The sequence below is a fragment of the Otolemur garnettii genome, unplaced genomic scaffold, assembly GCF_000181295.1.
Source record: "Otolemur garnettii isolate 467f Iridium unplaced genomic scaffold, OtoGar3 scaffold00022, whole genome shotgun sequence".
Lineage (NCBI taxonomy): Eukaryota > Metazoa > Chordata > Mammalia > Primates > Galagidae > Otolemur > Otolemur garnettii.
The window spans coordinates 18,153,563-18,179,520 of record NW_003852417.1 but is presented as its reverse complement, the minus strand read 5'-3'; the positions used below and the strand labels follow the sequence as shown (position 1 = coordinate 18,179,520).

The following is a 25,958-nucleotide window of genomic DNA, read 5'->3' as shown; positions in this document are numbered from 1 at the left end:
AGCAGGAAGGAAACAGCTCAGCTGTTTATTAAGTCAGTAGAAAAGTGACTGTACAGACTTAAGGTGCAAGTATGAAGATGGGGCAGACTGGGCCCCAGTATCTGAGGTTTCAGCCCCATGCTAGAGAGCTCCAGCCCAGGGCCTGAAGCGTGGTCTTCATGTATGAATAATATAGACATTATTCTTCACAGAGCCAGAGTACCTACTAAGTGTGCTGCCCCCGTGGGGGGCACTGAATTCCTTGCCCAGCAGCTGGGCCAGAAGAAAAGAGGCTAAGAAACCAGAGCCTAGAAACGGCCCAGCACAGTGGCCAACAGAGCCATGCGGATGTACATGCCGTTCTCGGCCTGGCGGAAGTAGGCTGCTCGGGGGTCTGAGTCCACCTCCACACTGCAAAAGAAGAAAAAGAGTTACCATGCAGCACACAGTGGGCTATCCCCGTCCTACAGCCACTCCTAAGCAGTCTCCAAATTTGATGCTGCATCACCTTATCTCGTTGACACGAGGCATTGGGTGCATCACCACCATCTTTTTCTTGGCCCGGGTCATGATGTGGGGAGTGAGGATGAACTGACCAAAGCACTGAAAGGCAGATGGGGTCCTCATTAGTGCCTTGGCACAGGGGTGGCTACAGAGGACACAGTCTGGGCTTCAACCCCTCCAGGCCCACACACACCTATGGCAACAGAGGGGCCCGAGGCTTAAACATCTCTGACCCAGCCTCACTGCCCAGCCTTCCTACCCTCTTGCTCCAGCCCTTCCTCAAGTTTGGCACTCACAGCCTCGTACTCCTGGGTAGAGCCAAATCGTTCCTTCTGGATTCGAGTCATGTAGAGCACATCTGTGTCGGGCAGTGCCTCCTCAATGCTCTCAAATTCCTCCTGGAGGGTGAGGTGCAGCCACAGTGAATACAGTGATGGGCTGACTGCCCAACACGCCTCCACAACCTCTGGCTGAGCTATAAGTCTCACCTGCTTGGTGCCACGGAAGGCCACAAAGTCCCGCACAGGGGATGGCATGCGCAAACTAGGAGGAGCCACATAGCGCAGGCTGACCCGGTACTGAGTGAGCAGGCAGGCCAGGGAATGCACTGTGCGTCCATGCTTCAGGTCACCCACCATTGTGATCTAAGGAGGAATCTAATCACCATAGGGACCCCAGACTGAGTGCCCTTCCTTCCACTTCTTTTCTTTTTTTTGAGACAGAGTCTCACTCTTGCCCAGGATAGAGTGCCAAGCTGTCAGCCTTAAACTCCTGGGTTTAAGCGATCTTCCTGCCTTAGCTCCTGAGTAGCTGGGACTACAGGCTCCTACCACAATGCCCAGCTAATTGTTCTATTTTAGTAGAGATAGGCTCTCATTCTAGCTCAGGCTGATCTCAAACTTCTGAGCTCATATGATCCACCCGTCTTGGCCTCCCAGAGTACTAGGACTATAGGCATGAGACAATGCACCTTACTACCACTTCAGAGCTTTCAAAAGCCTGAGGAGTAGGATCTGGGCCTCCCTGATGCAGCATGTCCTGGACTGGAGAAACTACTTCCTAATCGCCTCTTCTTCCAAACCTTCCCCTAGCAGGGCTCCCCATGCCTGCCACCAGCCTCACCGTCTTGCCATTGACAGTCCCCAGCTCCTCCCGGATGGTGAAAATGTCCAACAAGGCCTGGGTGGGATGCTCTCCAACCCCATCCCCAGCATTGATCACTGGCTTCCGGCAGTGCTTGGCTGCCAACTGGGAAAACAGGGACAAGGTGGTAGAACCCTGTCTTCTGCAGCCCCTCCCTGCCTCAGTGTCACTCTTCTGGAGTCCCCTCACTCATCTGGCCCAACCCGAGACCTGTAGTCACTGAAAATGTGGGTAGAAGGGACCTGATGTCCCTGAGTCCAGCCTTATCAACCCCATCGGCACACAGGCCAGCCTCACCTCTACTGCTCCGGGCTGGGGGTGCCGAAGCACGACGACATCTGCATAGCAGCTCATGGTCTGCACAGAGTCAGCCAGGGACTCGCCTTTCTGGACAGAGGAAGTGGCTTCCGAGAAGCTGAGCACAGCACCTCCTAGCCGGGCCATGGCTGCTGCAAAGGAGCTGCTGGTCCGTGTGCTTACCTCATAGAACATGGAGGCCATGACCTTCCCCTGGGGAGAGGGCAAGGTGGAAAGTGTGTGAATGCATCTTCACCTCGGGTAGCACACAGGCCAGCACCCACCTCTACCCAAACTTCCTGTGACCTGTAAAATCCTTGACATTTTCTCTATTAGCATCACTATGAGCTAAAAGCTCTCTCTCCAGAAACCTATGGTGGTGTGAGTGGCCTGTGAGGATATACCCTAGCTCTCTCTCTTGTCATCAGCACAGATCACACAGTCCCACAAGTGGGCTGATGCCCAGAGCCTCCCTAGTCAGATATGTCCTGCTTTGAGGAGGGAAAGACAGGGGAAGAAGAGCCACTCTGACCAATGCACAGCACTGTCCTGCCACAGCCATAAGACCCTCAGCCCCTAGGCCCTGATGCTGACCTTGAGGATGTCGAGGCTCCGCTCCTTCTGCACCATCATCCGCAGTGTGTGTGCCACATTGAACAGGTGAGACATCTGAAAGACCCCATGTCAGCTGGAAAGGCAGCGAGCAGCTCCCGGAGGTCCTAGCCCCAACTTTCCAAATCCTCAAAATTCTGGGCATCCCATCCTCCCCACCCCAGGTACCTGGTCCTTGGTGAACTGCTTAACAGACAGGATATGTTGGCCCACTAACGAGTGCAGCAGGGGTGAGGTCTGAGGATGCAGAAGGCCAGGGGTCCCTAGGTTCTGGGGTGATGCCTGTCTAGGTGCTGGTGGTGGAGGGTGGCAGGTGCTGTCAGGGGTTCCCATCAGCTCTGCAGTGGGGGATGGGGAGGAGAAGCTGGTCAGAGGGTTCCTCCAACCCAGGCCAGATCACAGAAGTCCCCAAGGTGTGTGTGTGTCAGGGCAGAGCCTCTTACCTGGCTCAGCTGCTTTCCGAGAAGACTTTTCCTTTGGCTCCTCAGCTGTAAACAGGGCAACAGGCTAGATGTAGTTTGTGGCTGAGGTTTGGAAAGAGATCCCATATTCCCAGGAACGCTGGGTCACAGTGTATGTTAAACCAGTGCACACCACAGTAATGACAGAAGGTTAGGGGAGGACAGGAAGGACTGCAGCAGCTCTGGGGACAGACATGAGATTTCCCACAGGGGCTGTGTTGTGTGGGAGCAGGGTACCCTCCTGTGGATATCCCAGTTGGTAAAAGGATCCTAGGCAAGAGGAACAGCCAGACTCACTCCAACCAACAACCTGGATTTACCCCACGCTCTGCTGCCCCATGGGATCCCAGCTCCCAGGCGGAGGAACATAGCTGCCCACAACAAAAAAGGGCCTGTGAGACACTGGGATGTCTACTCACGCTGGGGAGACTTATTTAGGCAAAGGAGAGTACAGCAGATCAGACTAGGATGAAGGATGGAGAGAAGGACAGGGTAAGTGGATGAAAGAGAAGTACTAGAAGGAAGAGGACCCTGTCCCTACACGAGTCATAGGAATTTCTCCTCTTACCTGGCAGACCAGGGTCAGAGGCACGGTGGATTCGGGGTGGCAAGTGGAACCGGCCATCAGGAAGTCCTGGGATGCCCCAGCGAGGCCTTTCAGGTGTCTGGAGTGATAACATTGGCCCAGCATTTTGAAAAGTGACCCAACCCCACTTCAAATTTAATGCCTCAGGAAAAGCCCAAGTGTTCCTTGTCCACGTGGATTCCACTCCACATTATCTTCCTTCAGCTCCATCCCTCCAGTATGTTGTCAATAGGTGGCAGATAAACTGACCTCTTACAGGTATGTGCCCATCACTGACAGGGCCCCAGACAATTATTATGGTTGAACTGACAACAGGGCTTGTGCTGCTCACAGGCAACCTCTAGAGTGCAGTTACTTTTATATTTTGGGGCACACAAAGAGGTATGCGGTGATTTCAACTGTCAAGAGTAGCACCTTTTACCCCCTGAACCACCAGTGAAAATGTTCAAGCTGTTATTCCTGCCCCTCGGCACATACCCGGGCCCTCCCAGCCAACCACAGCCCCTCAGTGTGGATACCGTGTTTATCTCACTGGTGGCAGGAGCTGAGAGCTGGGGAACGGCCCCTTGAGGCCACTTCCGTACATCCTGTCCATAGCCTGGAGGCACCAGAACCTGCAGACAGACAACACCACAAGGCAATGGGGGGAGGAGAGCCACACTGGAGTCCTAAAGGAGCAGATGCCAGCAAAGCCAGAAATGCTGTGGAAAGCTATGCCCTATCCCTGGCCCCTGGCCTGGGCACAGAGCAGATGGAGGGGCAGTGGTGCCATGTAGAAGTGCCAGGCAGGAAAAAAACTGAAGTTGCATGGAAGAGGTCACTACTGAGATCAGGCAGGGGCCACCCACATACCTGTCCGTCAATGTAGGCAACCTCCCCTCGTAGGACCACGCGCCGGACGGTGCCCTTCACCTTCTGCCCTTCGAAGGGTGTCCAGTGGGCCTTGGAGAAGGGCATGTAGCTGGGGATTGTCCACTCGTGCTCCAGATCCACCTGCACAGAGCATCATGGGTTATGCCAGGGAAAGGCCATGCCAGGGAACAGATCTAGGGCTGGGGAGTCCCCCACCCGCTCTGGGCCTCATCCCCACACCTCCACATAGGTATCCTCCTGTGGGGGCAGGTGAAAGATGCGCCGAGGATTGTGGTGTAGGCGCTGCAGCAGGTCATCCAGGCTGAGCCGGCCCTCATTGACAGCTGTCAGCAACAATGGCAGCATGGTCTCTAGCCCTGGGAAGCCAGGCAGAGGCTTGGGTCCACACTTCTCCTCCAAGGTATGGGGGGCTGGGAGAAAGAAAGCCATTACCCTTTGGGGCTCACCACCCTCAAATCTGAGAAGGCACACACCCTAGTACTACAATTCCAGCTACCTCATACTCACTACCAATCCCAATGATCATTTTCTCTGGGAATTGAAGCTAGGGAAATGGGACTGCTGCCATCTTTTGGGGCCCATACTTTTACCCATATATTCTCCCATTTATAATTTTACTCATCACTTATTTGTTCTTTCAGTGAGAATTTACCTACCACAGACCAGGCACTGTCTTAGAGGTTAGAGTCCTACACAGATCAATACCCTATCCTCTTGGAGCCCAGAGTCCTGGCTCCGTTCCCATTATCTTGCTGGGGCTGCTCCACAGCTTGTGGGCATGCTGGGTCCTCTCACCGTGGTCTGAGGCAAAGCAGTCAATGACAGCCATGTTCTCCCACAGGGCTTCCATGTCCTGGTGAGAGCAAAGCTTGGGCCGCACTTCCCCCTTCCCAGGCCCCAGGCGCTCCAGGTCCTCCTGGCTCAGGAATAAGTGGTGGGGTGCCACCTCACAGGTGACTGGTACCCCCTGGGCCTTTGCAGCTTTAATCAGCAGGATCTAGGAAGAAGAGGACAGAGATGTCCCATATGCTCTGCCCCACAAAGTCCCCTCGGCCAGCATACTTGCTGGGAAGAAGGCAGACATATAAGGGCAAGGGTGCCAAAGGGTGCCAGCTCAAAGTTCTGCCCCCAAGGACTACCCTGACCTTTGATGTTACTGGGAAAGCAACAGGGGAACTGGGGCTTCTGGCACACTCTCACCTCCTCCTTCCGTGCCACGTGACATATGTGCACTGAGCGCTGGGTCAGCTGGGCCACCATGAGGATGGCGGCCACACTCTGCCGCTCTGCATGGGCCACGATGGGGAGATGGGATGGCCATGTCTCAAAGTGCTGGGGGCAGAAAGAACTGATAAGGGAGTGTGCAGAGCTTTTGACTGTCCATGCTTGTCAGGGCCCACAGCCCTCAGGTGCTCCCCTGAACCCTCACTGCCGTCAGCCCACTTAGGCAGGGGCCCTTCAGACAGAAGATCTGGGTGGTGGCCTCCTGCCTGACCCCTACCCCCACACACGTGCACACTCCATACCTCCATCCACTGGGTCACACTGTCCAGCCGCAGCTCAGAGAAGGTCTCATTGAGGTAGAGCTTCAGCCCAGCTGCAGACCCAGCCACACTGCCCAGGGTCCCTGCGTTTTCAGATGAGGCCCCCAGGAATAAGGCATAGTCACAGCGGGCGCCAGCCTCTGCCAGCTGGAGAGGGTGCATACAAGATAAAGCTTGTTAGCATCCACGTCCGCATAGGCCAGCCTGGCATCAGTGTCTTGGGCGCTCATGGTAAGGGGCAGAGGAAAAAGGGCAGAGGGCAAGGAGACAAGGGTGGGCTAGTGGTGCACGTGGGTCTCTGATAGCATGAAGCAAAGGCACAGTGGCTCACCTTCTGGGCCAGGGCCAGAGCTGGGGCATCGATTATGGGGGGCCGGGTATTAGGCATGGCACACACCATGGTGATACCCCCAGCCAGGGCAGCAGCTGTGCCTGAGGCAAAGTCTTCTTTGTGTGTCCCACCTGGTTCCCGCAGGTGCACGTGGACATCAATCAATCCTGGGAGAACATGGGGCAGCAAGATTAGAGGAAGATTCAGAAACATGAAGAATGTCAAAGAGGTGAGGACAATTAGTGGCAACTGACATAAGCAAGAGGTGACAAGGTGACTGAGGACAGTCAAGGGCACTGTGGATCGAGGAATAAAAGCTCAGAGTAAGAAAGATTCTGGGGTCTTTATAGTTGTCTCTACAGCCCAAGGCGGAGTGGGCCCCCAGCCATCCTTCACCTCGCTGAGGGTCTCTATACCAGGGTCCAGAAGCCAAGTTCCCTCAAAAGATGCACTTACCAGGTAGTCGCACAAGCTTTTGGGAAGTCATACAGTCAATGTGCACCTTCAATGGAGGAGCCGGCCCGATCTGACCTAGGGCCTGTGAGTGGAAAGCACGGTCAACTTTGATTTAAGGCAAGACAGTTATAGGTAGGATTGGGTTTTCTCACAAACCAGGCTCTGCACCCTCCATGCCCACCTTCCCTCCTCTCTGTAGCCAGAGAGCTTCATCAGCATGGCTGCTCTAAAATGCTATTTCCCAACCCCAAAGAGTCTTTCTACTCCTCTTCTTCCCTCATCACTGGCTGGCTTCCCCTCAGCACCCAGGGCTCAGTTACCTCCACAAAGAGTTTGGTACACTTGATATCGATGATGAGGGGCACAGAGAAGTCAGCAGCCAGGCGCCGGGTGCGATAGCCCTTGGTGACGAAGGAGGAGAGCCGTCTGCCCCCAGCCCCACGCATGGACAGGTTAATCACTAGCTCAAAGTGGTTTTCAGCCAGCTGCTCCAGGATGCTTCGCTGTGGTGGGCACTCACCATCCACAGCCTCCTCAAAGTGCCAGTCCACGGCTGTTACCTACCAACCCAGAGTCAAGGTCAGGAGACCAAGGATCTGTATGGTGAGGACCAGGGGCTCCCTCTGTTTGTTATCAGCAAGATATATTTCTTGACAGGAAAGATGTCTACACTATGTCAAATAAGACAGGTCACCAAGCACCATGTGCAGTATGAGCTCACACAAGTACACACAGATGAAACTTGGGAAGGTGGTAGAAAAATCATAAGGCATTCTTTTTCCCTTTGCTTTTCCATACATTCTACTTGTTCAATGTGGAATATACATTATCTATCACAAAAGTAGTAACAAAAGCAGAGGAATAGGGAAAGAAGTCTCTGGAGCAATGTTTTCCATCCTGGGGAAGGGCAGTGGTGGAGTGGGCTGCCAGAGTCCTGTACCTTAACACCATGCTCAGTGTAGAAGTCAGCTGTGCCCAGACTGGCATAGAGGCTGTAACCCAGGCTCTCCAGCAGCCGCACAGTTGGGAGCAGTTCACTTTTGTTCTAGAAGCAAGCAGAAGGATGATGAGATTGAGCTTCTCTTGGCTTCCACCTCAAGGTTAGCCCTGGCCCAAGTGCCAAGGCCACCCAGGCAACCCTCCCTGGACTCCAGTACCTTATAGCTGCCAATGGTCAGCAGGATATTCTTTTTGGGGATCTTGAAGCCAGTGCTTAGCATGGCCTTAAGGTAGGCCTCACAGCGACTCTCCCCAAAGCCAGCCACCTCCCCAGTGCTGGTCATTTCCACACCCAACACCACGTCAGCACCCGCCAGCCGGGAGAAGGAGAACTGAGGCACCTGAGTGAGCAGATGGAAGAGAGGGGGCCACTGGAGGGGCAGACAGAACAGAAAAGTCACCTGCCCACTGGTCACTAGTCTCTGTGTGTCCCACTGCTTCCCAAACACACTGTGGATCCACTCCTGGGTTCTGCTTAAACTGTGCCCTGACCTACAAGCTCTGTAAATCAAAAATACTAACCAGGGGTGGCGAAGGAGTAGGGCGCCGGCCCCATATGCCACAGGTGGCGGGTTCAAACCCAGCCCCGGCCAAAAACTGCAAAAAGAAAAAAAGGAAAATACTAACCAGGCCAGTGGCATGGTGGCTCACACCTGTAATCCTAACACTTTGGGAGGCCAAAGTGGGAGGATCTGTTGAGGTCAGGAGTTCAAAACCAGCCTAGGCAACATAGCAAGATCCTATCTCTATAAAAAATAAAAAAATTTAGCTGGGTGTGGTGGAACAGGTCAGTAGTCCCAACTACTCAGGAGGCTGAGGCAGACATATCCCTTGAGTCCAGGAGTTGGAGGTTGCAGTGAGCAATGATGATGCCACTGCACTCTACCCAGAGCAATAGAATGAGACCCTATATCAAAGAAAAAAAAATCCTAACCACTCTTCATCACTCAATCCAAATACCAACCATTCTCTCAAGCCTTCTCAGGTCAGCTCTTTTGGAAGTGGCTTTTCTTGTACTAAACTCCTATAGTATTTTGTTTATACCTTGGATAAGTAGTTTCATCAGACTGTTCCATGCCAAAGCTACTTTTAGATCCAACTTCTCTTGCCTCCCATAGTGTATGTAAGCTCCTATGGGACAAAGACTACCTTTTCATCTTCGTGGTTGGGCAATGCCTTGCAGCTGATGCCTGCTACATGCTGACTGACAACCATGTGGCTAATGAGCTCCCCTTCACTTTTTCTCTGTTAACCTCATGGGTTTCTTACCTTTACCCCCACAACTCCAGAGCCAGTCATGAGCCCCACAGGTTCCACTTCTTCTCCCATGATGACGCGTGTGGCCAAGGCTACTAGATCTACACCTAGTGTCTTGGAGACGAAGGGGAAGGAGCGGGAGACGCGCACATTGCATTCAATAACTTTCAGCTGGTCATCCTGGGGCAGAGAAGAATAGGTCAGCCCTTCCCCAGGCTGGTGACTACTCCATTGAACATGACTCTTCCCCTCCTTCTCCAGTCTGTGGGTAACTGAACAAGGTTCAAGGTCACTGTCACAAACCCCAACAATACCGTGGGCTCCAGTTATGGCCCTTTCCTGCCAGCTTTCCTGTCTACTCAGATGTGGGCAGGATACAGCTCAGGGTCCAATCGCACTTTGGCCAGCACAGAATGTGCAGGAGCTGGGAGCTTTTAGTCTTATTACCTTGGCAATGAGTTGTAGATTGAAGGGTCCTGTGACCTGTAGCTCCTGGCCCACAGCATGCACGATAGCTTTGATCCGCTCCAGAGTTTTGGGGGTGATGTCTTGTGGGGGGGTTACCAGTGTGGCATCACCTGAATGAACACCTGCATTCTCCACATGCTCAGAGATGGCGATGGCTGCCACCACACCGTCACAGGCCACAGCATCCACGTCAATCTCCTAGTGGGGGGAACGGGCAGTGTGGGGCAAGGGCCACTTTTTTCTCCCACTTGCCCTAGGAAGCTTCTTTCCTTTAACAGCTTCCACAAAACACACCGTGCCTAAAATTCTGCAGGACCAGAGAGTCTCCTCTGAGGTTGGGAGGGTGCTCTCAGACTTCTTTGCCTACAGCCTCCCACCTTGGCCTCTTGGATGAACTTGGAGATGACCACAGGGTGCTCTTTGGAGACAGCTGCTGCACTGCTCAGGAAGCGCTCCAGGTCCCCATCAGTATAGGCCACATTCATAGCAGCACCACTCAGCACATAGGAGGGGCGCACCACACAGGGATATCCCACGGTCTGGCAGAAATGGCGAGCAGACTGCAGGAGACAGGGAGCTTAGCTGGGTTGCTTACATTTACTCCTAACATCGTTCGGGCATCAGGTCTCCCACCAGGCCCCAGCCACCTCTAGGTCACTCAGCTCCCTCCACTGAGGCTGGCTGATGCCAATGGTGTCCAGGAGACGAGAGAACTTGAAACGGTTCTCAGCTGAGTCGATGGCTTCAGGGGAGGTGCCTAGTACACGGCACTGTTGCCGGTGCAAAGCCATGGCCATGTTGTTGGGCAGCTGCCCACCCATGGATAGGATCACGCCTTCAGGGTTCTCCAGCTCATAGATGTCCATCACCACCTACACAGTGCAAGGGGAAAAACAAGTGGTTACAACAAAAGCAGTCAGGGACCTAAGCCTTCTTGTTCATTGCTCCCCCTGCCTCCCATGCCAAGCCCCAAACACTTTGAGGTCAGCCAGCCAGTCCTGCTCAATCCTGGTCACCCACGCTACCAGGCAGCGCTCATCCTTTTTACCTCAAAAGAGATCTCATCAAAGTAGAGTCGATCACACATGTCATAGTCGGTGCTGACTGTCTCTGGGTTGTAGTTCACCATGATGGTCTTATACCCCATCTGCAGTAGGGAGGGGAACACAATCAAGTGGGAGAAAAATCCCAGAGAAATTAAGCCAAAGCTCCTACTTCAGAGAGTGTTAGCCCAGCCTGCCTTGAACCAGCTGCACAGGACATCTGCCTTAGGAGTGAGGTACAAAGTGTCAGGATGGGCTCGGCACCTGTGGCTCAAGCAGCTAAGGCGCCAGCCACATACACCTAAGGTGGCGGGCTCGAATCCCCAGCCCGGGCCCCCCAAACAACAATGATGGCTGCAACCAAAAAAAAAAAAAAAAAAAATGGCCAGGCGTTGTGGCGGGTGCCTGTGGTCCCAGCTACTTGGGAGGCTGAGGCAGGAGAGTCGCTTGAGCCCAGGAGTTGGAGGTTACTATGAGCTGTGATGCCATGACACTCTACCCAGGGGGATAGCTTGAGGCTCCATCTCAAAAAAAAAAACAAAAAAACAAAAAAACCCACAAAGTGTCAGGATGGAGATTCATGCATTGTGTGGGGCATTAGAGATGGTCTAAGACGGGCACCCCAAACCAAAGCTCTATGAGAGAAGTAAGGCGTGGCAATCAGTAGGGAGTACCAGGCAATCACTAAAGCTGAACAGAATAGCAGAGAAATTGGGATGAAAGGGGAACCCTCACCTTTCGGAGCTGCTGGATGCAGCCCACAGCACACCAGTCAAATTCCACACTAGAGCCAATACGGTAGACACCAGAGCCAAGGACTAGGACATGAGGTGTTCGAAAGGTGAGGTCATGAGTGGTGCCCCAATATGTCAGGTATAGGTAATTTGTCTGGGCTGGCCACTCAGCTGCAACTGTGTCAATCTGTTTCACCGCTGGGCAGATTCCTAACTCCTGCCGCAGCTTGCGAACAGCCAGCTCTGTGCTAAAGAAGAATAAAAGTCAAAACATAGGCTCTGGGAACAGGATAGAAACTGATAGAAGAGTGAGAGCACAGGGCAGGGCAAAGAGAGGAAAATATCCCAGAGACAAAGGTTGGAAGCCTCTAAAGCTCCCCACATTCTCCTCCATCCCTTCCAAGGACCCCTTACTAGTCCAAAGGTTCTCTGCCCCCCATTTCTCAGCCCAAGGCCCTCACCGCCATCTCTGACCTCAGAACGGCAAGGGCAATCTGCTTGTCTGAGAAGCCAAGGCACTTGGCGCGATGCAGCAGGTCTGGGGGCAAGGGCTGTCCACGGTGCTGCTCCAGCAGCTGGGCGTGTGTGATAATGCCTTTCATTCTGTTCAGGAACCAGCGGTCAATGCGTGTAAGCTCATACAGGCGATCCACTGAGTAACCAGCCCACAGAGCAGCTGCCACCACGAAGATCCGCTTATCTGTTGGAGTCTCCAACTCCTGATGAGGAGCGTGCAAACAGATATGAAAGTATTGTGCCGAGGTAGGAGATGTCAGAATATGAAGCAAAAATATTCCCAACCTCCTGCCAGCACCTATAAAAGCCTAAGAGCACGAGTGGCTACCACTGTCCTAAGAAAGGGAAACTGTATGCCAGAGTATAGATAGGCTCTGTGGTTGCAAAAACCTAGATACAAATCCTGGCACTGGCTGTGACTTTGGGAGATTTCCGTAACCTTTCTAGGTCTCAGTTTCCCCATCTGTAAAGACAAGTCTAATAATACATTTTTAGATAATGACAAATGACACAACATTACAAAATTCTCAGTGAAGTGAAAATATAACAAATGTCCAATGATGACTGCTGCAAGCGTTACTAGTGATAAGCTCAAAGCCTGGAGGAGGAGAGAAGCAGGATTTATTGTAGGTGTGTTAGGGGGAAGAGGAGCTCCTTACCATATCACTGACAGGCTTCACCGTGTGATCAAAGCCCACGCAATTCTCATCTACCATGCGCAGGGCCTTCTGGAAGGCCTCCTCAAATGAACGCCCAATGCCCATGACTTCACCTAGAGGAAGAGGAAGAAGGAAGGACTGAGGGCCTGGAGGTAGAAAGAGTGAGGGAGGCCCATAATGCCTATGGTTTACAGTCAAGACTCTGGAAGATTCTCAAAGCAAATCTCATGCTGGTGGGATTCAGTGTTTTACTATTAAGAAATCTTAATTTTCACGAACACAGCATACATACAGTTTCTACCCACCTTTTCCCTCATCATATACATCCTCCATATTGCTGTGACCTCATCAGCATCAGCATAATTCCTGTGTGATTTATTATAATTTGCCAACTTCCTGAAGGAAGTTTGCTTTTTAAATGTTAATTATTTTAAGTGAGGCTGTTGAGTATTTTCTGTTTTGGATTACCTTCTTTTATTTATTTATTTATTTATTTATTTATTTTTTTTTTTTTTTGGAGACAGAGCCTCAAGCTATCCCCCTGGGTAGAGGGCCACGGCATCACGCTCACAGCAACCTCCAACTCCTGGGCTCAAGCGAGTCCCCTGCCTCAGCCTCCCAAGCAGCTGGGACCACAGGTGGCCGCCACAATGCCTGGCCATTTTTTTTTTTTTTTGGTTGCAGCCATCATTGTTGTTTGGCGGGCCCGGGCTGGGGATTCGAACCCGCCACCTTAGGTGTATATGGCTGGCGCCTTAGCCGCTTGAGCCACAGGCGCCGAGCCGGATTATCTTCTTTTTTAAAGAGTCCAGGTCTCACCCTGTTGCTCAGGCTGGAGTTCAGTGGCACAATCTTAGTTTACCCTAGCCTTGAATTCCTGAGTTCAAGCGATCCTTCCTCCTCCCAAGAAGCTGGGATTAAAGGCATGAGCCACTATGCTTGGCTAATTTTTTTACTTTTTATAGTGATGAGGTCTCACTACATTGCCCAGGCTGGTCTCAAACTCCTGGCCACAAGTGATGCTCCCACTTCAGCCTCTGTGAGCCACTGAGACCAGCTGGATTATCTCTGACGACAAATTTCCAGAAGTGTAGGGTCAATAGGTAAAACAAATTTCATGGCCCTTGCTAAGTGCTAAGTGATTTATAGAAGTTTGTGCTTTATAATACAAAGCATAAGTTTAACCAACCTTCTAAGAAGTGAGTATAATCATTTTAGATTTTTATTTATTTATTTATTTTTTTTGAGACAGAGCCTCAAGCTGTCCCCCTGGGTAGAGTGCAGTGGCATTACAGCTCACAGCAGCCTCCAACTCCTGGGCTCAAGCGAGTCTCCTGCCTCGTCTCTCAAGTAGCTGGGACCACAGGCGCCCGCCACAACGCTTGGCTATTTTTTGGTTGCAGCCGTCATTGTTGTTTGGTGGGTCTGGGCTGGGGATTCAAACCCGCCACCTTAGGTGTACGTGGCTGACGCCTTAGCCGGTTGAGCTATAGGCGCCGAGCCTAGATTTTTATTAATAAGGAAAAACAATCTCATTCTAACTAGACTTCTATTTGCTAACAAGAAGAAATTTTTCTTTTTCCAGGTTTGTTTCTTGATTTCCTCTTCTATAAAGTTTTATTCAAGTCCTCTGACCATTTATACTAGAGGCTTCAAGTATTTCTTACCAATTGTATTTTTCTGCTTACAAACCTAACATTTACATTTCTTTAAAAAGAAATTTAAAACATCAAGATGCTAATAGTAGAGTTAACAAAGTGAATTATGAATTCTGTACTGTGGTTATATTTTAAATCCTTTTTTACCTTGGGATTTATTAAGAGAAACCCAATACACTCATACTGTACATCAAGAAAATTTCTGTAGTTAAGGGCTGGGTGGGGTGGCTCATGCCTGCAATCCTAGTACTTTGGGAGGCTAACAAAAGAAGATCACTTGAGGCCAAGAATTTTTTTTTTTTTTTTCTGAGACAGAGCCTCAAGCTGTCCTCCTGGGTAGAGTGCCATGACATCACAGCTCACAGCAACCTCCAATTCCTAGGCTCAAGCGAGTCTCCTGCCTCAGTCTCCCAAGTAACTGGGACCACCACAGGCGCCCGCCAGAATGCCCAGCTATTTTTTGGTTGCAGCCGTCGTTGTTTGGCGGGCCTGGGCTGGATTCAAACCCGCCACTTCAGGTGTATGTGGCTGGTGCCTTAGCCACAGGTGCTGAGCCAAGGCCAAGAATTTGAGACCAAGCTTGGTGCCTGTAGCCCAGCGGTTAGGGAGCGGGCCACATGCATTGGGGCTTGTGGGGCTGAACCTGGCCCAAGCCTGCCAAACAAATGAATAAACAACAACATTAATACCCAGGCATTGTGGCGGGTGCCTATAGTCCCAGCTACTTGGAAGGCTGAGGCAGGAGGGTCACTTGAGCTCAGGAGTGTGAAGTTGCAGTCAGTAATGATGACACCATTGCATTCTAGCCCAGGTGACAGAGCAAGACCCTGTCACAAAAAGAGGAAGAAAATTTCTGCAATAGTCTATATGTAGCCAAATTAATCAATTCTGTACGGCAAGATTATGAGTGATTATTGTTCTTTGATTAAACTATCTTTTCTCACTTTTTCAATGATCTGTGTATCTTATTCATTTAATTTTGAGACAGAGTCTCATTCTAGTGCCCTGAGTAGAGTGCCATGGCACTATAGCTCACAGCAACCTCAAGCTCTTGGAGTCAAGTGATCCTGTTGTCTTAGTTTGTCTATTTTTAGTAGAGATGGCATCTTGCTATTGCTTAGGCTGGTCTCGAACTCCTGAGCTCAAGTAAGCCGCTCAGTGTGGCCTCCTAGAGTGCTAGGCTTATAGGCATGAGCCAGTGTGCCCAGCCTGTGTATCTTATTTATATAATAAAAGTTACAAAAAGTTAGCAAAGAAGATCACATTCCAAGAACACCTGAATAGATTTAAATGCCTCATCTTGGAATCAATCTTTGATTGTCCTATTTTCAATTCACTTCTTTTAGCCACAATTTAATTATGGCTTCATTCCTATGTTTATTCTAATTTTCATATAACAGAAATTCATCTCCAGAAGGAACAACTTGGCAGTCTCGTAGGTTTTCTAAAAATTCTGAAATAATATTTGAGCATAGACGGACTTACTGCTCTAAGTAGAAATATAGAGCATAATGAAACCCTCTTATCCATTCAGCTGGGGGCACTTTTTTCTGGTACATGTATTCTTCTTTTGGTTTAAATACCTTAAAGGATAGTCTTTAAACAAAGTCTATAAACAAAAAAGCATATTAACTCAATTCCAACATGCTCTGCTCTACCACTGCTTGGTGGGTAACTGTTACACTCATTCATTATTCACTAATATATTTCCTTGTTATCAAAAAGGTCTCTGATGCCCTGCTATAATCTTAACATCATGTTAAATAATATTTCATTTAGTGGCCAAAGCAAAAAGTGCCACAGGAAGAGATATGCCTATAATGGCTACCACCGTGCTTACTTGGATTTAGAGGATTCACAGGAAAACAGGCAGTAACTGTTTCCCTGAAACACCAGTATTTAAAGAACACAGGGAACAAAATGTCACTGGCATTAAAAACCTACTGATGAAGCCATGGGCAAAATGCCATGAGGATGAAATGCTGTGGGTGGAGTTCCATGGAACTGGTTTCACACAGCAGGCTACGTAGTGGAACAGAGGAGAGGCAGCCCCGGGAACCAGGTCTAGTCACAGTTGTTGGCTCTGTTCTTTGCCACTTTCCTCCAGTGGGCACCTCAGCTTACTTACTTGTAAAACATCAGACAAGACAGTCTGATGGATGCACCCTGTCCTAGAACTTCAACTCTATACGCTAACATACATTTCTAATGCCCAACCTGCTCTGATTAGGAGGCCTATCTTAGTCTGAAACTTCTCTAGTAGCTCTTAGAGATCACATTTCCAAGCAGCTGCCAATATGGGATGTTAAAAACTACACCAGGAACCCTGACATTCAAGATCCTTGGTCCTGGTGGGACCCACGGGAATAATTTGTGGTATGATTCTCACCTACGCTCTTCATGCAGCTCCCAATCTTTGTGCTGACACGCAGAAACTTGCTGAGGTCCCAACGAGGAATCTTTACCACACAGTAATCCAAGCTGGGTTCAAAGGCTGCTGTTCCCCCTGTCACAGAGTTCCTGGGAGCCAGCAGGTGGGGATTCCAGGACAAAAAGGAAGACAAAAAGGGTGAGCTCTCCAATAGCTCTCGTCATCCCCATAAATCCAGGCCAGCGTCCTTTCCATATTCCCTGCCTCATGAGTATTTTCTTTGGCTTCACACTCCCTTATCAGTGTGGTTTCTCCTCCACTCTCATACCTGAGCTCAGGCAAAGGGATGCCCAAAGCCAGCTTGGCTGCCACATAGGCCAGTGGGTAGCCTGTAGCCTTGCTAGCCAGTGCGGAGCTGCGAGACAGCCTGGCATTCACTTCGATGATGTAATACTGCACAGAGGAAGAATAAAGTACGAGAGTCAACAGGTATCTGACCTATCTAGAAAACCCAGTCTAGATCTCTAAAAGAGAAAATTAGCACTTCCCAAAGCCCAACCCTAGCAAAGATAATCAGTTTTTACTTTAGGGCTTATAGGAAAAAAGGACTTCTTAACCTTGAGGCCTAAAAATTATGAAAGAAGAAATAAGAGCTAGAATATCAGCTCCAAGGCTTAGAGTCTCACCTGTTCAGACTCAGGGTTCAGGGCATACTGCACATTGCACTCGCCAACAATTCCCAGGTGCTGGGTCACCTTAATGGCTGTCTGCCGCAGTAGCTGGTACTCCCTGTCATTCAGTGTCTGGCTTGGAGCTACCACTATGGACTCACCAGTATGGATACCTAGTGGGTCTAAGTTCTCCATGTTACACACCTGTGAAGGGAAGTGCCATGAAGGTCACTGCCAAGGACAACAGGAGAGGCGAAAGGTTATATCCCAGGGTCCTGTTACCTCTGGGGCTGCACCTAATCTGATCTGAGGGACACAGAACCCTCATAGACCTTAGCCTGGGACTCTGCTCTTCTGAAAGTTCATGTTGTCTCACACAATTCTCCTGTACCACCTCCCCCCAGCCCCCTCCCCCACCCCCAAATCACTTACCGTGACACAGTTGCCATAGGCGTCTCTCACCACCTCATACTCAATCTCCTTCCATCCCTTCAGGGACTTGTCCACTAGCACTTGGCCAGTATGCGCAAAAGCTGGGGCTACAAGAGCAGAGAGTTCCTCCTTGTTGGAGGCAAAGCCAGAGCCCAGACCACCCAAGGCAAAGGCTGCACGCACCAGCACAGGGTACCCAAGTCGCTCAGCAGCTGCCTGGGCCTACAGTGAGTAAAAGAGATGAACTAGTCACTTCTTGCTGCCTAGACTCAGAAAAAATAAGACATAAACAGAACACCATCCTACCTTTACCCAACCACCACTCAAACCTGTTCAAGAGAATGTGCTGCCTCGCTGGGGGCCACATGCTCTCCGATCTCTGCCATCCTGGCAGCAAAGGCACGCCGATCTTCAGTCAGTTCAATGGTCTCCACGGGTGTGCCCAGGACCCGAACCCCATATTGAGCTAGCACCCCAGCCTTGGTTAGCTCCACACCACAGTTCAGTGCAGTTTGGCCCCCAAAAGTGAGTAATATACCATCTGGGCGTTCATTACGTATCACCTGAGGAGGGAGAAAGGAGTAACAGGCATTAAGACCTTAGGGGTAGAGAGTGGATCAAAGACATTCGGAAACTCAGAGTGACCACTAAATACCCCCTGCACACCACAAGCCCCTTCTCAGCCCAGCCTTACTCCAGTCATACCTGGGTTACATAGTGAGGTGTTATAGGGAGGAAATAGACCTTGTCGGCCAGCCCCTGGGAGGTCTGTACTGTGGCAATATTGGGGTTGATCAGCAATGTCTGGATGTTTTCCTCCTTCAGGGCCTTAATTGCCTAAAAAGGACAAGAATGACATCTCAGCTTCTACTGCAGAAGCAAGATTGCAGACAGTCTTTGTACCTTCCTGCATACTTGGTCCCTAATAACTGACTCTATTCCTTATCACCTAATCTTCCTGTATATCCCCCAGGTCTCCTGCTTCATTTCCTCCTCGCAACCAATGTTCATGCCTCAGCCCTTCTCCTAACACTCTAACCATTCCTGAAGGTCATCCATACCTAGAAGTGTGGCATGGACATGCCTTACCTGAGATCCTGAGTAGTCAAACTCCCCAGCCTGGCCAATAGAGAGGCCCCCTGAGCCTAAGATCAGAACCTTTCTTGGTGGTGGAAGCCCAGAGCCCGGGGTGGGAATCCCAGGGGGACAGAGGCGCTCTATCAACCGCTCATGAACTGTGGCACAAAGAAAATTGATACAATGTTAGAGCAGGACCAAGCAATCACCTGGATAAACCCTCTTTACTTTCAGAAGACTCTAGAACAAATCACGGATCTAATAAGTAGCGAGGGGAGGACCAAAACCTTGTGACACTGGAGTTCCTTTCAACAGAAGACACATAAACTATCTTGGCTTGGTCACCCCTACTCTCTCCACCTATCCCCTTATTTATAACTTCCTAAATACAATAGAATCTCCGTACTTGACCACCTCCTTAAGGTGACCTAATTTTCACAGACCAGATGTACACCACATGTATATACCAGTACAGTAGGCCTAGTTCCTTATGTTGACCAGTTTGTTATAGTCCCTCGGGTAGTCAAAGAGGTTCTACTGTACACATGAATACCTAGGGCATATCCATCTTATGCCCTTCCTAGCTTAGGTCCACAGTCCAGTTCTACCCAGGGGCTTACCTGTCTGGCCACCAGGGTTCCCAGCTGTGGCCTCTTTCACAGTTTCCAGAAAGATATCAAAAAGCATTTCCATATCTGAAGGGCCAGCTTGATGCTCTGGGTGAAACTGGACACTGTTGAAGAGATAGGATCACAAAACCTACTATGGGCACTGGCCTGACACTGGCAGCTACACAGGTAGGTACTGGGACAAAAGACTCAGGTCCACCACTGCACTTTACTTTTTCATCTTCTAGGCCCACAGGGCTTTAAAGCTGCACAGACCCAGTCACCCTGCTAGAACCGCTCACCTGAAGAAAGGCAGGCTGCTGTGTACAATGCCTTCATTGGAACGGTCATTGGCATTGGTGAAGAGAGGAACCCAGCCCGCTGGCAGTGAGTCTGTTTCCACAGCAAACCCATGGTTTTGGGATGTCAGAAAGCAACGTCCAGAGCCTACCAGCAAGCAGGGCTGGTTATGACCTCGGTTTCCATATCTGGAGATGGAAGCATGCTGAGTCACAGGCCTATCTTGCCTTGTCTTCACCACTGCACCAATCCCAGCCCTTGCTGATCTCACAATCCTCTCTAGCCCCACTCCTGTTTCAATACTAATAGATACTAACTTCCTTCCCATTTCCAAGACATCTTACCCCTCTTGTCCCACATGTGAGCCCCTTCTGGTCCCCACAAGTCCCACCTCATCTTGTAAGTCTTGGCCCCAATGGCTAAGGCCAATAGCTGGTGTCCCAGGCAGATCCCAAAGATAGGTCGGGGATTAGGCTTAGACAAGACATGGCTCAGCGTGGATACAACATCAGGATAGGAGGCAGGGTCACCAGGGCCGTTACTTAGGAAGAGACCCTCATACTCTGGAGTGGGCAGAAAAGATGAGGTCAAAACCAACATTTCAAATAGAAGACATAACTGCAGCCTTTCCCATGAAAGTCTAAGTCCTGTTGTTTATCTTCTTCACTGCAACTCATACCAACTGTTAGCAACAGGACCAAGGAACAAATCTCCCACCCAAACATTTTGTCTGAGTCCTGGATAGGCCCACACTACTCACCTTGGCTGTCTAATGCATGGTCCCAGGGTACTACAGTGACCTCAGCCCCACGCTGGCAGAGGCATCGAATCTGATTATACTTGAGTCCACAGTCCAAAGTAAGGATCCGAGGTTTACCCCCTGCATTGAATACCCGTGGAGTCTGAGGAATAGAGGACAGGGTAATAGCTGGTAGCTGTTATCAGTGGGTAAAAGATATGCCCACACCAACTCTGATCTTTGAGGCCTCTGATTCTCCCTCAAGTGTTCACCCCAGTTGCGGGCAGAATATAACTACTATCCTACAGCTTGAAATATTCTCCCACTCTACCTCTGTACCTTAATGGAGACCTCTGGCACCAGGGGGAGGGCATTGGGGTCTAAGAAAGGCAGGGATGAAGGCTCTGTCCCATCCTGGACCAGCTTCCCTAGCAGAGATCCTTGCTCCCGTAACTTCTTAGTCAGCTCCCGAGTGTCCACTCCTGTCAAAAACAGCATAGCTTCAGAGGAACACACTCCCCCAACTCAGTCATCTATGAGGTCACCCTATCAAAGCACTTCCATTCCAGAGGTCTGAGTCATACACAGCTGTTCTATGGGCATCACAATCCAGAGCCATCCTGATGGAAGTACACTACCAGGAATTATTCTTGCCAAAAATATCAAAACTGAATTGAACCATTTACAGAAAATAATACCAAGGGGAAAAAGAACACACTAAATAATACCACAAGCATGTAATCAAAAAGTAGACTATAGGATACTTCTTTTTTTGAGAGAGAGTCTCACTCTGTGGCCCTGGGTAGAATGCCATGGTGTCACAGCTCACAGCAACCTCAAACTCTTGGGCCCAAGTGATCCTCTCGCCTCAGCCTCCCCAGTTGCTGGGACTACAGGCATCTGCCACAACAATTTTTAATAGAAACAGGGTCTCACTCTTGCTGAGGCTGGTGTCAAACTCTTGAGCTCAGGTGATCCACCTGCGTTGGCCTCCCTGTGTGCAAAGATTACAGGTGTGAGCCACCATGCCTGGCCGACTATAAGACATTTCTAAGGAAAAATGATCTATTTTTATCAGGTAGGTTCACGGTCCACAGATTAGAGGTATATCTACTAAATATAACCTATAAACTTTGCTTAGAACCTTATTCAAATAAAAATTCAGATAACTGTGGCCAGGAGCGGTGGCTCACACCTGTAATTCTAGCACTTTGGTAGGCCAAGGCATGTGGATTGCCTGAGCTCACAAGTTCAAGACCAGCCTGAGCCAGAGTGAGACCCCATCGGCATTGTGGCAAGTGCCTGTAGTCCCAGCTACTTGGGAGGTTGAGGTGACAGAATCGCTTGAGCCCAAGAGTTTGAGGTTGCTATGAGCTGTGATGCCATAGCACTCTCTTGAGTGTAACAAAGTGAGATGTCTCAAAAAAAAATTTTTTTTTAGATAATTAGGGAAAGTGAATTGATTGCTTGGATATTTAATGAAGAACTACTATTTTTAAAATGTAAGGCATTACCATGGCCATATATATTTTTTTCAAGTCCCAAGAACATTGTATTTTCAATGTTGTTATAGTTTTAAAACATCCTTTCCTGCAGATATTAAACTACTTGTGGATGAAATGATATGACATCTAAGACTTATTTCAAAATAATTTAGGGTGGTAGTGGTACTGATGAAATTAAGATTAGCCCTTAGTTGATAATAATGGAAGCTAAGGGTTCATCATACCATTTACTCATTTTTATACTAAAAATTTTCCACCAGAACAATAGCTCAATTCTTTCTTCCAGTCCCTGACTCTAAACCTTCTATGACAACCTTAGACTCCAGGTCCCTAAAACTACAGAAACCTTGATTCTTTCCACGTACGCATGCTATGCTGTGCCCAGTCATGCCTGTGCTTGTCGCCATACCTTGCAGGCCAGGTATGCCATGTTGCTGCAGCCATTCATGCAGGGTAAGAGTGGCACTCCAGTGGCTGGGTGTGGGGCAGCACTCTCCCACCACCAGTCCTGCCACATGGATCCCCGAGGATTCAAACCACTGCAGGTGAAAGGAGATCAATGAGGAACTCAAGGACAACATCTCTTTATAGCATTTTCCCTCTACTGTGTGGCCATGAACCCTATATTCAGCTTCACTGAATGACATGGGCCCAGGGTGCCTGGCTATTAACTAAAAATGATACTATCCAAAACTGAGATTGCAAAGCCCCCTCTGCTCACTCATTACAGCTTAGACTTCACCCTCACCTAACACTTTATTTCCACCTCTTTATTGCTATTTACTTTGTATTATAAATATGTTATGTGTCACTCAGCCACAAAACTGTGAATGCTTCAAGAGCAAGGCATATGGTGTCAACCAGCAGATATTCACTGAGTGCCTACTAGGTGCAGGCAGTGTGTGAGCAGTAAGCAAGAAAAGATGAGACCTCTGTCTCTAGGATGTTAATTTCTGATATAGGGAGCTAGAAAATTAGCAAGGTAACACATAAGTAAACAAGGTATCAATTATAGACAGTGATAAAAACTGTGTGATAAAATACATGTAGGTATGTATTACTAAATTAAAAAAAAATAAAGGTTCAAGGCTCAATACTAGGTATGATTCCCTTAAACTTCATTTGAGATTATCATTTCAAAAAAGGTAATATAAACTCGTCACTCAATACACAGATAAGCATTTAATAACTAAATAGAAAGTTTATGTGGGAGGGAGTAGTAGAATTATTTATTTTTGAGAGAGTCTTAGATCGTTACCCTTGATATTGTCATGGTATCATAGCTCACAGCAACCTCAAACTCTTAGACTCAAGTGATACTCTTGCCTTAGCCTAACAAGTACCTGGGACTACAACACCTGGTTAGTTTTAGAGAAGAGGTCTCACTCTTGCTCAGGCTGGTCTCAAGCTCCTAAGGTCAGGTAATCCCAGAGTGCTAGGATTATAGGCATGAGCTGCCACGCCTGGCCTGGGAGTGGTATATTTATTCATTCATTTATTTATTTATTTATTTTTTTGAGATAAGAGTTTCACTTTGTTGCCCTTGGTAGACTGCTGTGGCATCATAGCTCACACCAATCTCAAATGCTTGGGCTAAAGAGATCCTCTTGCCTCAGCCTCCCAAGCAGCTGGGACTATAGGGGCCTGCCACAGTGCCCGGCCATTTTTTAGGGACAAAGTTTTGTTCTTGCTCAGGCTGGTCTTGAACCCATGAGCTCAGGTAATCCAACTGCCTTAGCCTCCCAGAGTGCCTAGAATTACAGGTGTGAGCCACTACGCCTGGCCTGAGAGTGGTATATTTAAATAACATTCAGCTCAGTTGTGAAAAGTTTAAGGAACATGCACATTGAGACTAGCTTTCAGTCTCAATCTGGCCAAGTGGAGTAATCTGTTCATGCTCAAATGCATGTACAGCACATGTGCTACAACAGCTTTAGTGCTGGGCCAGTAGGAGGCCTCACTCACTCTGGTCCCACCAGGGTCTCAATTTTAGTTTTATAAACTCTATTTTGTCAGTATGCCTAGAGCTGACAAAGCTGACTACCGATAATATGTTAACCAAATTTATGAGGTAATTGCATTAGAAACCAGGATGCAGTGTACTGACAGGTTTATGATGAATTTATAAATTCCTTTCCAGGAATAATGATAAATGTGCCCTTCATCCAGAAGTTTCTGTCCCCAAGGTTATGGTGAACAGGAAAGCACATTAAGAACTAAAGGCCCAGAGGCTGGGCAAGGTGGCTCACACCTGTAATCCTAGCATTCTGGGAGGCTGAGGCAGGTAGATCACCTGAGCTCAGGAGTTCTGAGCTGCAGAATGACATCCTGTCTCTAAAAAATAGCTAGGCGTTGTGGCAGGAGCCTGTTGTCCCAGCTACTTGGGAGGCTGAGGCAAGATGATTACTTGAGCCCAGGAGTTTGAGGTTGCTGTGAGCTATGATACTATGACACTCTATTGAGGGCAACAAAATGAGACTGTGTCTCAAACATTTTTTAAAGTAAAACAAATAAAGACCCAGAATGTTTACAATCTGGACAAAACTACTTTTGAGAAATACTGCATCTAGGCTACAGTGACTTCTACTATTACCTTAGTTACTATAGGTTGATTTGTTTTATTACTTGAACTCTCAGAGAGCAACTTAGTTTCCAAATTCCAGAGCAGAAGCAATAGGGTAAACCTCGCTATAGGAAGAAAAAGTTTTCCTGCCCAGAGGTTAAGAACAGGACTGAAAAGCAGAAAATCAGATAAGGCAATCTAAGTAGGTCTATAGTAGAAGATGATTATGTCACTGGTTTTGTAGGGAAACTAGCACTGTCCCTGAGAAATGTGTGACCTTATAGTTTCCAGTCTTTTTCCTGCTAATTCGTGTAGTCCTAAAGCACTGCTCCCATCACATGGTACTGCTGCTAAAAAAAAACCTTCAATGTTCTTTACCAAACTGAGCTCAGACTCTGGATTGGTCCCTCCATGCTTGCTGTATCTAATCTGCCTGCAGGCTTTTTTCTCAAGACTACTGCATTCCAAACTAGACATTGTTCCATTACACTTCTTGCCACTTTCCTTGATCCCTGCCTTCACTACATACACAATACTCTCAACTATGTCTAGAACCTTGATGCTCCTACAAAGGGAATAGCTCTCTCCTCCTCCAGGCCTCCAACACTCTGTGCCTCTCAAGGTACTTAACAACCCCAGCTTAACTAGTCAACTGAGTACTAATCATCTGGGTATCTTTGTCTTCTCCAGGATGCCCAGCAGGGTGTCAAAGTCTCTCAAATCACTAATAGTTAACAATTAGTGATCTGAAAAGGAATGTAGAAAAAGCACTGGGTGTGGCTACCTTGCTGAGACCAAACTCATCCGCTTCATCTGGGGGGATGCCATAGTTGCCGATCAGAGGATACGTGAGCACTAAAATTTGTGCTTTGTAGGACGGGTCGGTGAGGGCCTCGGGGTAGCCAACCATGCCGGTTTGAAACACTGCAAGAAAAAAGCAGGGCACCCTTGGAAACACTGCCCTGTGTAATGAGCACGACCCGGTGGAGGCTGCCTTGGTCGTGATGAAAGGGGCTGGGGCCATAGGCACCCAATGGGGACGAGGGAGTGTGCAGGCGGGAAAATGGCGGGGTCTGGACCGGGAAGGCTGGGCAGAGAGGGGCATCAGAGAGTGGGATGAGGTCGGCAGCCTGCCCCAGCTTGCTTACCCACTTCCCCGGCAGTCGACACAGCGGCCCCAAAGGGCTGGCCCCTCAGGACCGACCCGTCCTCCAACACTAGGGCCGCCATGGGAACGCAGCTCAGAGGCGGGAGCGAGTACGGAGAAGAGGTAAGCACTGGAACTCCACTGGAACCACGTGAGGACCGCGCTCCGGAGTCGCTCCACGTGGCTAACCGCGCGGCCGCGGGAGAGCAGGCAGACGCGGCAGACCAAAAGCCTCGGGCGCGCTCAGGGGCGGGGACTGCGGCGGCGCCAGGCGGGGCCGTGCACGTAAGGGGCGGGGCCGGCGGAGCCGCGCGGTGAGAGCCGGCACCACCAGGGAAACCTGAAAACAGCAGTGGCTGTACTGTGGTCCCTCCCACCTCAGGCAAGAAATACACTAAGGCGGGGTGCCTTTCCCTAAATAAATA

At 49.4% G+C, this 25,958-nt stretch overlaps 1 protein-coding gene across 2 annotated transcripts; it reads right to left on the bottom strand.

Moving 5' to 3' along the window:
• CAD (carbamoyl-phosphate synthetase 2, aspartate transcarbamylase, and dihydroorotase) lies at positions 1 to 25,770 on the bottom strand. Of its 2 annotated transcripts, XM_003787470.3 has the most exons (44): positions 25,535 to 25,770; positions 25,171 to 25,310; positions 22,233 to 22,362; positions 20,658 to 20,800; positions 20,340 to 20,481; positions 19,971 to 20,142; positions 19,582 to 19,767; positions 19,292 to 19,404; positions 18,684 to 18,829; positions 18,300 to 18,431; positions 17,924 to 18,157; positions 17,595 to 17,816; positions 17,178 to 17,366; positions 16,820 to 16,944; positions 16,510 to 16,640; positions 12,463 to 12,575; positions 11,762 to 12,006; positions 11,289 to 11,535; positions 10,559 to 10,657; positions 10,158 to 10,382; positions 9,888 to 10,070; positions 9,490 to 9,708; positions 9,055 to 9,222; positions 7,944 to 8,126; positions 7,727 to 7,831; positions 7,107 to 7,346; positions 6,787 to 6,868; positions 6,331 to 6,497; positions 5,982 to 6,146; positions 5,656 to 5,787; positions 5,251 to 5,452; positions 4,675 to 4,865; positions 4,435 to 4,575; positions 4,101 to 4,196; positions 3,565 to 3,661; positions 2,979 to 3,023; positions 2,704 to 2,873; positions 2,518 to 2,592; positions 1,924 to 2,136; positions 1,606 to 1,731; positions 972 to 1,127; positions 780 to 881; positions 488 to 582; positions 1 to 390 (listed from the first exon to the last, which is right to left on the bottom strand). In XM_003787470.3, exons 1-44 carry the CDS (start codon positions 25,614 to 25,616, stop codon positions 288 to 290), a joined length of 6,672 nt encoding a protein of 2,223 aa, XP_003787518.1. In that variant the 5' UTR covers positions 25,617 to 25,770; the 3' UTR covers positions 1 to 287. The 2 variants fall into 2 exon arrangements, with proteins under 2 accessions (XP_003787518.1, XP_023367620.1); XM_023511852.1 differs by having other exon boundaries at positions 10 to 390; positions 780 to 1,127.
• Positions 25,771 to 25,958: the final 188 nt, after the last annotated feature.

Bases quoted from the DNA above. Each gene is read 5' to 3' on its own strand.
- CAD (XM_023511852.1), bottom strand. From the start codon at position 25,616: ATGGCGGCCCTAGTGTTGGAGGACGGGTCGGTCCTGAGGGGCCAGCCC. The intron at 25,311-25,534 runs GTAAGCAAGCTG...TTTTTCTTGCAG, and splicing joins GTCGACTGCCGGGGAAGTGG to TGTTTCAAACCGGCATGGTT. The intron at 9,223-9,489 runs GTAATAAGACTA...TCTCTGCCCCAG, and splicing joins ATCTACAACTCATTGCCAAG to GATGACCAGCTGAAAGTTAT.